This window comes from Alternaria ventricosa (assembly GCF_023758065.1).
Source record: "Alternaria ventricosa strain BMP 2768 chromosome Unknown scaffold_5, whole genome shotgun sequence".
Taxonomy (NCBI): Eukaryota; Fungi; Ascomycota; class Dothideomycetes; order Pleosporales; family Pleosporaceae; genus Alternaria; species Alternaria ventricosa.
The window spans coordinates 1,459,894-1,471,494 of NW_026055685.1; the positions used below are offsets into that span (position 1 = coordinate 1,459,894).

The 11,601-nt window shown below is 54.0% G+C and overlaps 4 protein-coding genes across 4 annotated transcripts; 3 read left to right on the forward strand and 1 right to left on the reverse strand.

The window, feature by feature from the left end:
* Nucleotides 1-223: 223 nt before the first annotated feature.
* Nucleotides 224-563, forward strand: J4E93_003857 (uncharacterized protein; the record flags this gene model as incomplete). Its single annotated transcript, XM_049341787.1, has 2 exons — nt 224-229; nt 288-563. 2 exons carry the CDS (start codon nt 224-226, stop codon nt 561-563), a joined length of 282 nt encoding a protein of 93 aa, XP_049201292.1.
* A 1,515-nt stretch (nt 564-2,078) lies between these two features.
* Nucleotides 2,079-4,646, reverse strand: LYS4 (mitochondrial Homoaconitase; the record flags this gene model as incomplete). The annotated part of the gene is made up of 2 exons (XM_049341788.1): nt 2,079-4,544; nt 4,596-4,646. The coding sequence occupies 2 exons, from the start codon at nt 4,644-4,646 to the stop codon at nt 2,079-2,081; spliced, it is 2,517 nt and encodes an 838-aa protein (XP_049201293.1).
* A 444-nt stretch (nt 4,647-5,090) lies between these two features.
* On the forward strand, nt 5,091-6,548 carry J4E93_003859 (uncharacterized protein; the record flags this gene model as incomplete). The annotated part of the gene is made up of 2 exons (XM_049341789.1): nt 5,091-6,297; nt 6,478-6,548. 2 exons carry the CDS (start codon nt 5,091-5,093, stop codon nt 6,546-6,548), a joined length of 1,278 nt encoding a protein of 425 aa, XP_049201294.1.
* Nucleotides 6,549-8,487: 1,939 nt separating this feature from the next.
* Nucleotides 8,488-10,758, forward strand: J4E93_003860 (uncharacterized protein; the record flags this gene model as incomplete). The annotated part of the gene is made up of 4 exons (XM_049341790.1): nt 8,488-8,759; nt 8,807-8,970; nt 9,021-9,397; nt 9,445-10,758. The coding sequence occupies 4 exons, from the start codon at nt 8,488-8,490 to the stop codon at nt 10,756-10,758; spliced, it is 2,127 nt and encodes a 708-aa protein (XP_049201295.1).
* Between the last annotated feature and the right edge of the window lie 843 nt (nt 10,759-11,601).

Below are 11,601 nucleotides of genomic sequence, written 5' to 3' on the forward strand. Positions count from 1 at the left end.
CAGGTACACTTAAGTCCCCCACTCCCACATGGCTTCAAGGGTACCTAGGTAAATCTACAACACAATCAACATGCCGTCGACCGTTCCTCTCTACGAACTATGCGTACCCCCACTGCGGAAAGCGATGCAGAACCATTTGGTGGTTTTGAAGAAGGGTGAACAGTGGTGCGATGAGAACGGATATCCGCACTCGAAAGTCCTCAGTGCTAGGCTTGCTCCGGATATGCATGTACGTATCTTTTTAACATTCTTGGAGGAGAGCGATAGCTAATGACTCGCCATGTTAGCCCCTCGCTCTTCAGATCTTCTTCCAAGTCACTACCGCCACGAAAGCTCTTGAACGTCTTGGTGGCATGGAAGTACCCACGTTCGGGTTCGACGCGGCCTCTTTTCAAGATCTATACACACAAATTGAGCAGGCCTTGGAATGCTTCGAGAAGGCGCAACCCGAGGCGTTCGCCGAGAAAGAGGACATGCCCGTCACGATCGACGTGCCTAACATGTGGCATTTCGACTTGAACGGCTTGACCTATCTGCAGGAGTTTGTTCTACCTAATTTGTAAGAAGTCTTCAGCCTCTTGATTACATGCCTGCGTTGCTAACAGATTTGATAGCTTCTTCCACAACGTGACGGCCTATGGGATCATTCGAAATGTCGGAGTGCCGATAGGGAAGCTACATTATCTTTCGGGTGAAGACAGACTCATCGGAGCGTGATCACACTGCCAGCCTGATCAAGGGGGACACCGAATACCCTGGAGCCTACATTGACACCAGATCTTTCGAATCGATTGCTTTCTTCCAGTGTAGTCTGTAGACCTGTTTGGTTTGCAAGTTGTATTAGGTGTCGCATTAAGGCTGCACGTAAGCGAAGAAAATATAGACCCCATGCAAACATGTCATATATCGATGTAGAAGGCGCAATAGGCACCAACAATGGAAAGTAAGGCGCGCAGTTACCCCGCTAGTCCTATCTCGATTACCTCTCACCCCGCAACACCAACACCCCCAAACCCAAGATGTTCGACAAACTCCGCGGAAAGTCCCCATCCGGGCATTCCAAAGGCGACTCTACCGATTCCACCAAAGATACTTCATCATTCGCACCCCCACCACCCGCCTACACAGCACCTTCCTCATCAGCATCACAACCCTCATCCACTAATCCGGTACAAACACGCTTCGCATCACTATCGCTCCACAAAGAAGACCGCCTCCGCTTCCTGCGCTTCCCCGAACCCATCGTCTCCAAATGTCGCGCAACGGTTCTGTCAACTTGGCCGCTAGGTATCAGCAAAGAGCAACCCTACGCAAACAGCCACGAGTTCAAACTAAACGGCTACCCATGGCGCGGCTACGGCAAAGAAGGCGTTGAAGCACGGCGTCTCATGAATGGGGTGTTAGCAACGCTGCATGCATCAGGCTGGCTCTTGACACTCAACACCGACATTTCTAAATCCGCAATGGACAAAGACACCCTCCTCTTCCGTTTCCAGAATCCAATCCCTGTGCATCACGAATGGTGTGTTGTAGCCTTTAGTCGCCAGGACCGCCTTCGCTTTATCGACGCACCAGCTTCATTGTACGAGTCCTTCCCGGCTCGTGTAGGTGCGAATTGGATCTCGGAGTCTGGGTTGAAAGAGCAAGGGGTGTGGGAGTGCAAACTCAGGGGCAATCCATGGCAGCCTAGTGGGGAGGAGACGATGCGGGTGAGGGAGTTGTTGATTGTGTTGGTGGAGTTGTTAGAAGAGGAGGGATGGAGTGTTTATGCTAGTATTGATCAGAAGAGTAGTGGCGGGCAGGGCGTTAGTGAGACAGATACTTGGCATTGTTGTAGGGTGAAGGGGTGGGAGAAGGGCATGCCGGTTTATATGAGATGAGGTGGATGTGAAAGGGGAGAGGATGGACATTGTAGTCAGGACCTTCCAGGTCGATGCACGGGATTTGTACTGGTAGCATGTACTTTTGAAGTCTGTATTGCTTGATGTAATGGACCTAAATACTCAAACGCCGTCTATGCAAGTTTTCAATTGGGTATACATGAATGTTACAAGCTAATCACTGGGCCCCCATCATACTCATGAGAGAGGGCTACCAATCTCCTTCTTCACCCAGTTTTCTAATCCACCGAGAGCGATGATCTCTTGTACGTTGGGAGGTAGCTCACCGACCTTGACGTTCCACTTGGCGCCATTTGGTCCTTCTTGTACAGAGACAGTACTCCTGCGGACATCCCATTCCAGGGTCCAGCCAGTGCGGCGGGTTAGTTGCTTGGCTTGACTTGGTTGAGCAGCAGCGGCGGGAGGTGGCGAATCGAGCGACTCGCTGTTATTGGAAGGCTCCTTAATAGCCTGTTGTGAGGATGTCGCATCCTTGGAAGAGAAGACTTCGCGGAGACGGTTGGCTAGCTTGGGTACCTCAACACCCATCAAAGCGTTGTTGATGCTGTTTCGGCTGAAGATGTTACCAAAGCTACCAGAGACGACTAGCGGGATGCCCTTGGCCAGGATAGCAGTTGCGGCCTGCTCACGGCTGCTACCGCAACCGAAGTTGAAACCGGATACGAGGACGTCGCCGGCCTTGGCAATTTGCCCAAAGTTGGGGTCGTAGTTCTCCATGCACACTTCCGCCATCTTCTCGCGGGTGACATCGTCTTGGTATGTGTATTTACCGGGGTAGATACCGTCGGTGTTGATGTTGTCTGCATCGCAGAAGACAATCTCGCCGCTAATCTTCTCAGGGAAGCCGGGGAGGATCTCGGTCAGCGTCTCGGCTTCCGAGCCTGGTGCCGCAGGCGGGTTGACGGATTGTGTCTCGGGTTCAGCGTTGCCGAACGTATCGATGGCAGCCTCAGCATCCTTGATGGCCTTCTCGAGCATGTCCTCGATTGTCATCATGCGTTCTTCTTCAGGAACACCATCGCCTTCTCCACGACGAACACCTTGGTAGCCTTCAGGAACCTCGTACCATCCCGGGCCAGAGATCATGCCCGATAGGGCACTTGCCGCAACTACTTCAGGGCTAGCAAGGTAAGCCTTGGCGTCAGGCGACCCCATACGACCCTTGAAGTTGCGATTACTGGCGCTGATACCAACCTCACCAGGTTCGAGAAGACCCGTACCAAGTCCGATACAGGGACCGCAACCGGAAGGTAACGGTTGCGCGCCAGCTTCCAAAAGCGCCTGCCAATCACCGGCCTCCTCTGCCGCCTTTTGTTCAGGAATTGACGCGGCGGCAATGTAGAAGTTGACATGGTCAGGGATCTTGGGAATCTTGCCGCCATTCAGAACGGCAGCATCCTTGAAGACGTTGGCAGCGGCAGCAATATCGGAAGCGCGGGAGTTCGTGCAGGATACGAGGTAAGCCTTATTGATGGGGATGTTCTGGCTCTGGAGCTCGAGCAGTGGGGTGGCCACCTTGACGGAGTTGGGCCCGGAGACGTATGGTGACAGAGTTGACAGGTCAAGGAAGAGCTCCTTGGCGTATACCGCTCCCTTGTCCGCAGCTAATGCAGGCTTGAAGATGTGACCCATCTTCTCACCAACGATACCAGTAGCAGTGAACAGCTTATCAATACGTTCGTGAACAAACTGTTGCTGATGGTGGTCCTTGGCCTGTCCTTCTCCCATAGCTGCTAGAGTGGCCCTTGCGCGAAGCCAGCCGTGGAGGGTAGAATCGATAGGGAACAGACCCGTAAGCGCACCCCATTCAGTGGTCATGTTTGCGATAGTGAGGCGATCGTCGATGGGAATGCTGCCCAGGGTCTCGTCAGTCCCGGTGAACTCGATGGCGTGATTGAGCACTTCGTCCTTGTTGAAGAGGCCAGCCAGAGCAACGATGACATCTTTTCCAGTCACACCCTGGGGCATTTTGCCATTCAGTGTGACTTTGGCGACGGGCGGAATCTGCCACCAGGTCTTGCCCGTGGCCCAGATACTCGCAGCATCTGTGCGCACGACAGGTGTACCCAAGCATCCAATACCGCCGTACATGTTGGAGTGGCTGTCAGAAGCTACCGCGAGTGTTCCCGGCCAGGCGTAGCCCTCCTCTACCATGATCTGGTGACCAATGCCTCTTCCAGCGGGGTAGAAGACGACGTCCTGCTTCTGGGCGAATTCCTCGATCTGGCTGTACTTTTTCAAGTTCTTTTCCGTCTTGTTTTGTACGTCGTGGTCGAGCGTCATGACGATTTGATTGGGGTCATTGATCTTGGTGGCTCCGATGCCCATGAACTTGAGCGCCACAGGCCACGAGTTGTCGTGTGTCATGCATTTGTGCGGTTGCAATGTCACGTAGTCGCCCGACCTGAGCACTTTGCCCTGGGCAACTCCGACAGCGTGTCGCTGCACAATCTTCTCGGTGAGGGTCTGGGGTGTCTTGGGCGTTTCGTTGAGTGAAGAGAGGAAGCTGGCCGCCGGGCTCTCCTTCATCGAGGGGAATACGTCATGTGCATCGCGACGGACGGCGGTCGTGGCAAAGGATCGGGGTGCGAAACACGGTCGAGGCGAAAGCGAGGCGGCACGAAGAGCAAGACTTGCCCGGGGCTACATTTGACATTAGAGGATACATAGCCGGCGATGACAATTCCGACATACTGCTAGTTGCCTGCGACCCAGGAGCCGGGCTGCCCGTAACGACATGGCCATTGCTGTGGTGATGCTTGAATTGGCAGCAATGTAGTGTTTGCAGCAGCCGGCAGTGATGCGCATCCCCAGACCAAAATTCGCGACCCACCCGCGCACCGAAACCGGCCGTCAGCGGACTTGCGGCGCCTGCCATTGGGCACAGCCAGACACCTGCAATGACTTCGCATAATGCTAACAACTCCCACGCGGGGACATGTAGGATCCGGGGCAGACCATATTTGAGTACTCTGCATGAGGGAGCCACCATGTCCACGCCTGCGTGTTGCATGCTAGCCCGAGATCGGAAGCAATGTTTGGCAAGAGGCTGGTATTGGAGTCATCCGTATGACGCGACGTGAGAAGACTTGCACCAGACAAACCGCCCCTCTTTGATCAATTTCTCCCAAGTATCACCGACTGACCTCTTCACACACACCACTACTAACCCTCAAGCCCGTCGTCACCATGGTCAACCGTTCCGACGTCAACTACTTCGGCGCTGGCCCCGCACCCCTGCCCACCGAGGTCCTCGAGAAGGCCTCGCAGGTGCTTCTGAACTACAAAGACAAGGGCATTGGTCTCTGCGAAATTTCCCATCGCTCGCCAGAAGCCAACGAGATCCTTGCCGACACCAAGAAGGCGCTGAGCGACTTGCTCGAGATCCCGGACGACTACGAGATCCTCTTCCTCCAGAGCGGCGGCAGCGGCGAGTTCAGTGCGACCGTATACAACCTCGTCTCGATATGGGTCGAGAAGAAGCGCGCCAAGATTGCGGAAGAGGTGGGCGACAACAAGGATGAGGTGCTGAAGAGGCTGCGCAAGGTCGTGGATGAGGAGCTCAAACTCGACTACCTCGTTACCGGCTCTTGGTCGCTCAAGGCATCGCAAGAGGCAGCGCGTCTTGTAGGAGCCAAGCACGTCAACGTGGCCACCGACTCGCGCAAGATCAACGACGGCAAGTTTGGCAAGATCGCTTCGGAAGACCAGTGGAGCCTGACTCCGCGTTCCAAGGGCGGGCCAGCCTTTGTGTACTTTTGCGACAACGAGACCGTCGACGGAGTCGAGTTCCCGTCTTTCCCTCAGAGCCTTGAGGGCGACGATGCACCCCTGGTCTGCGCCGACATGTCGTCAAACTTCATCTCCCGGAAGGTCGACGTGCGCAAGTACGCCATCATCTTCGGTGGCGCCCAAAAGAACATTGGCAACACGGGTATCGCTATCGTCATCATGCGGAAGTCGCTCCTTCCGCCACACTCGACACCCGCCTCGCCCGACCTGATGAGAGAGCTCAACTTATCGGTTGGCCCCATTGTGCTCGACTACCCCACCATCGCGAAAAACAACTCGCTTTACAACACACTGCCCATCTTCGATGTCTGGGTGGCTGGCCAGGTCATGTCCGGACTTGTCAGCTCCTATGGTGCCAAGCGCATTGGTGGTCAAGAGGAAGTCTCCAACGAGAAGGCGCGGCTTATCTACGACATGCTTGAGAAGTACTCCAATGTCTACCAGGTAGTGCCAGACAAGTCTGTACGCAGTAGAATGAACATATGCTTCCGCGTCAACGGTGGAGATGCAGACAAAGAGAAGGCCTTCCTTGCAGGCGCAGAGAAGAAGGGCCTGCTAGGTCTGAAGGGACATCGCAGCGTAGGCGGCATCCGTGCCAGTAACTGTAAGTGGCCCTATAACTCCCGTCTTATAGATCCCGCTGTCAGACATGCTTCGAGTCGTGCCTTTACAAGGCATGCTTGGGTACGTGGCTCCTGGCCGGTCTGGCCGAATCAACTCGATCTGGGATACGGCCTGGGGAAAGCCCCATCGGTGACTGAGGCTAACGTCTTTTGTGCTCTAGACAATGCCGTCTCGCTAGATGGCACAAAGCTACTCGTCTCGTACCTTGAAGAATTTGCAAAGTCGGCTTGAGTCAGGCTTTGCGCAGCACTGTGTATCAGTCCCATTCAAGGGAAAATATGACCGCCGTGAAGCCTACGTCAGCTCTACATCTTCTTTTTTGCTTATTGCTAGCTTATTGTAGGCTGCAAGCTGCGGGCCTGTTTGATGCCTTCCAAGAAATAATACCCTCCTGTCACAACCGTGTCATTCAACAAGACACCAATGAACAGCAAGATCAAGTCCCAATCCACAACATCTAGTCTTATCAGGCCTGATCCTTATCACAAAACCCAACTAAACCGCTTGAATCCACCCGGTTCATGATTTGCATTATCGGAGAATACTATGAAGCACACCCTTGTGCCTCGTGCTGTGGCTGTGGCTATGGCTATGTAGAGGCTGTGCTTTGGTATTCTGGAAAGTTCCCATTCCTAGTATGACTACCACGATGCATTGACGAACCTCGTGCACTGCCTGTTGTAGTAAGATTTGCAAAGCCCTCTCTGATCTATCTTGGTTTTGGTGGCTTGCCAGATCAAACTTCAGACCACGGCGGTTGTGACGAGACGTCTGAAGTGTTTGGGTGTAGACGTGACTGTCCCGCTGTGTAGGCGCCTTGATTAGACCTGTTGGCGGCTACTAGGCAGTGTGGCAATGTGAATACTGATCATCGTATGGTGTCGCGCTCTCGGCGCTGGACTTACGTCTCGAGTATGTTGCTTTTCTGCAGCACAACTGTCTACTACTCGGCGGTACCAGGACTTTGAAAGTCAGTTCTGTGGAGGCCAAGGTACGCCGGGCTGCGATAACACACGATCTTCCATCTGGGCTTCTCAATCGGTTCCTTCCGTCTTGCATGCTGATGGGTCTTGCATCCTTCAATCTCACGCCCGCGAACCGTTCCTATACGTCGCGTACGTAAACCGACCTCTGCACCAAGCCCAATATAGCAATGCCTCGTGGCTTTACACATCACCCTCCGTTTTCTATAATATATTGCTTATACCTTCCAGCTAACCATCTTTGCTGCGGACGTGTCGTGGGCTTGCGAGGCGTCCCCGGCGAACGTTGACCCGGCAGGGGTTCTGGAGTTCGCAGTGTCTCGGCCAGGGTCGAAGCGAGGATCTGCGGCACAGTCTAAACCCAGCAAGCATCAGAACTCTAGTCCGACCACATCCACCTCACCACCACCGACGATGCGCCACTGTCTACATCAGCGCTTCCGCGCTGGAAATAGCTATCCAGGAACCCAAGTATAGTGCTCAGCGTCAGATGAGATTGCGCGCTTCAGCAAGCCGAACGACTTGACGAAGATGGGTCTGCGGTGTTGAGAACGAAGGCACGTTCACCGGCGGACCATGTGGAGACGGCCGCTACGGCAACGTCAAGCAATGACGTCGCGCTGAACCTGTCCAACCCGGTCCATATCACAGCAGCTACAAGAGCGACAAAGGACTTTCCAAGGCAGGTGGCTGCTGTTCGGCGCAACGGTGCCTACGCGGGTTTTGCTGCTTCCGCTGGCCGGGCTACCTGGCAGAATGCGGGTGGCTCGCATGAGGTTGAAACCCACTCCCACCCATTGCGGGAAGATGCGACCTGTAATATGAACTGGCTGGATCTTTGCTAATGCGGGTCTTTTCAGCCAATGACCGGATAGACGCCTGAGGACCGCTGTTCCGAAACCGTGCGCAGCAGCTACCGCCCAGTGGTTTTGTCATATACCGTTTGGAGTCTCATACCCGTCTCTTGTCTCTTACGTCTAATGCTCACGCTCTTTCCCCTTCTTTCGTTGCTCTGCTGGCAGGCTTAGCCATTTCCTTCTTTGACGCTGAGCTGGTTACTCTTTCGTTTACGACGTCAGTCACACGGTCTCCATGAATACCTAGTCGTTTTCCTTTCTTCAGCCGCTGCTGGTTACCAGCGAGACAATTCTATTCCTTCTACACCCGTTGTAACTAGAACCGGCGAGATGGAATCATGGGCCGACCATTTCCCTCAGCTCGAGGTCCGATCGCACTTCAACTTGACTCTCAATACTTCAGCTGTTCGCCAAGTTCCCTGGACGCAATCAAACACGACGAGGACCCTCATCGCGAGTCTACAGCTTCAACAGGTACAAACGCTTCGGACGACACATCTTACCCTTGGAGCATTCAGCCTTGCTTTGACCTTGTTGACGGTTCACCGAATCGTGTCGGATGCGCGACGAGCTGCAGCTCTCCAGGTTCTCCCAAGAAAGAAGTTAGTGAAGCACTATCGAAGTTTGCGGCATTGCTAACGAGGACTAGGAGGTTCAATGCCCTTCACAATGTCCACCCTGCCGAGACCTTTCCCCTCGCGTTGGCCTGCGGTGCCGTTCTACAACAGATTATCTTCGTATCAGTGCAGGGCACTACACTTCATAGCGTGTTCTCTAGAAGCTGCCGCGGACTCGCGATGGTCACATTTCCTGGTACGCTTCGCATCATTACATGTGCGAGCATCGATACTGACAAGCAGCAGCTATCTTTTTGATCGGATTCATCACCTTGGTCTTCGGTATCGAGGTAGCAGTCAGAGCCTACAAACAAGACCGATTCGCCCCACGCGGCAAGTGGAACACGATAATCTGTATCGCCGTTGTATCGTTCATGCTTCTTCTCTCCTGGATGCCGACTGTTGCCTGGCCGTCGCCGAACACTTGCTTTGGCGGGCTCATCTGGTTCCCCATGCGATATGATCTCCTGATGCTGATCTTCCTCTCAATTCTTGTTTTTCTGCTGCTCTTTGTAGCCGCTATGATCAGTATTCAGCTGATGAGAACGCCGGACCTGGACCATAATGAGCGAATCTCAGCTTCACGTATGACTTACTTCTTGATCGTCACCGCACTAATCTACGTGAGTATTTACATGAGATTTCTAGTCCTCCTAGCTAATCATTGTAGACTCTTGTCATCCCAGTGGAAGTACAGTCTCTTCGCCGAGAGTTCATGGAAGCACTAGCCGCTTCTCGAGTCGCTGAAATCTCGCTGTTCTCGTCGGGAATGGTCATCACGTTCTTCCACCTCTTCCTTCGCACGAACGCGACACGAATGGTCATCCGTCCCATCGAAGAACTCAAGGCGCCCGCGAAACAACAACGGCCAAAGATCCGTTTCTTCGGCCCAAGCGATTTGGAGATGCAGATCAGTGGCCCAATGGCATTGCAGACGACTCAACGTTTACACAGCCAACAGGGTCTGATCGATGTCGGACCAGAAAAGAACCGTGGTGACTTTGATCCCCAGTACTTTGAACGACCAGAGCGGGCTTTGACACCGGCATCGACTAAACCTGGAAGCCCTATCGATCCCACAAAGTGGCCTCTTCCACCTGCTCTCGACGACGAAACTACGAAACATGAGCGCAAGCAAAGCCAAAGCTACTCCTTGTTCCCCACACGCGCTGAGGAGGTACCTCGTCTTCCACCAACCGTTTACGATCCAAAGGCTACTTCAGATGCTTCCTCTGTCTCCAAACTTGCCCTGCGACGATTCACTCGACGCGGCTCGGTCACCAATGTCGGCGACGCTTGGGACTTTCTGAGCAAGCCTAAACTACCCTTTGCAGAACGGCACCAACGCATGCAAAGTACTGACAGCAGTGCAACCGTCCAAATTGGTCTCCGCTTTTCAGTTGCGCCTGCCACGCTTGCAGCAGCTAAGTGCACACGGATTGAACGAGATACCCCTCCGTTGAAGCGAGGTGCCACCGACAGCAGCGAAGCTTCGTTGGCTCTTCCGATCCAGAAGCCTTCTACGACCAGCACATCGCCATCGCAAGAGATGCTTAGCTCTAGCAAATTCTCCCCGCCGCCTCCGCGTGGTGACTCGCCAACACGACCCAGAGCGAACAGCCCAGCGCGGACTCCACCCTTCCCCATCACACCGGCAGGTCAATCCAGCGCTTACCTCCAGGCCCAACGCGAGAAGGTGTTACCCTCCCCACCCCCGAAGTCGCCAGCCTCCCCTCAACCCTCCGCTACCCCTGCAAAGCCTGCCGTCCCTGAGCCAGCCTGTATCAGCGGACTGCGGATGAACCCTGTTACCCCCGTTACATCGACCGCTTCACCCACAACAGCATCGCAGCCAGGCACACCTGCGTCAGTCAACAACCTCACGCGATCGAACAGTGGCCACGCCGCACCGTCACCCACAGCCCGAATTCCACTTGGTGCAGGCACGATGCAACGGAACCCGCCACGCAACGGCTGGATCTAAGCGGAGCCTGAGGCTACACGAAACGCGCGAGGGTACCTTTCCCAACCCTATTTTCTTTCTTACTGCTAGACCGGAATCGGCAACGAGCCGCCTGTACGATTAACTGGGAAGACGCGAGTTTCTAAATTTCTTGTTTCCTTTGCTCTCGCGACTCTGGGTGGTTCTGTTCGCGTCTGGGCAACATACCCACATAGGCGTTACGGTTTCGGTTTCATGTTTTGCACAACACCTCCTGCGACACAGCGTCTCGGCACATTGTCCCTGGTTTTAGCCCCAACCCCAGCTTGCCCTTTGTCGCATGAAGGTTCATGGGAACTTCAGACCCTTTCCGGTCAGGTTAGGCCAGGTCTTGACTCTCGACCTTCCCTTCCGTCACGTCGCTTACGATACGAACATTCATTCACGAACCACCGGTGCTGCGCACCCTGCTACGGAAATGAGCACGGCACGTCCGCTCTTTATACCCCAACCCACCACCTTTTCCATCTCTTCCTCTTCCTCTTCGTCTCTCTTCCCCCCTTGTCTTTCCTCCGTTATCTTTCTTCACGTCTCGCTTAGCACACCCCGTTGGCTCTCCCATGAGCACTTGTTAATAGCCCGAGGAGATAGAAGGTATTGAGCCTTTGAGTAGTATAGCCCGGTTCTCTGTTAGTCTCTTTGATCAGATTGAAAGGAGCAGAAATATAAACAAATAAAAACCTTCTCCACATTGTCTTTCCATTCTGCTTGATGATAAATCGTCGCAGAACTTGCTTTGCCCCGATGTGTCCAAGGTATATACGACCCTACATCCTGCCGGTACTTTCAAAATCCCCCAGTAAGTATCTCTGGGGTAACCCGTTC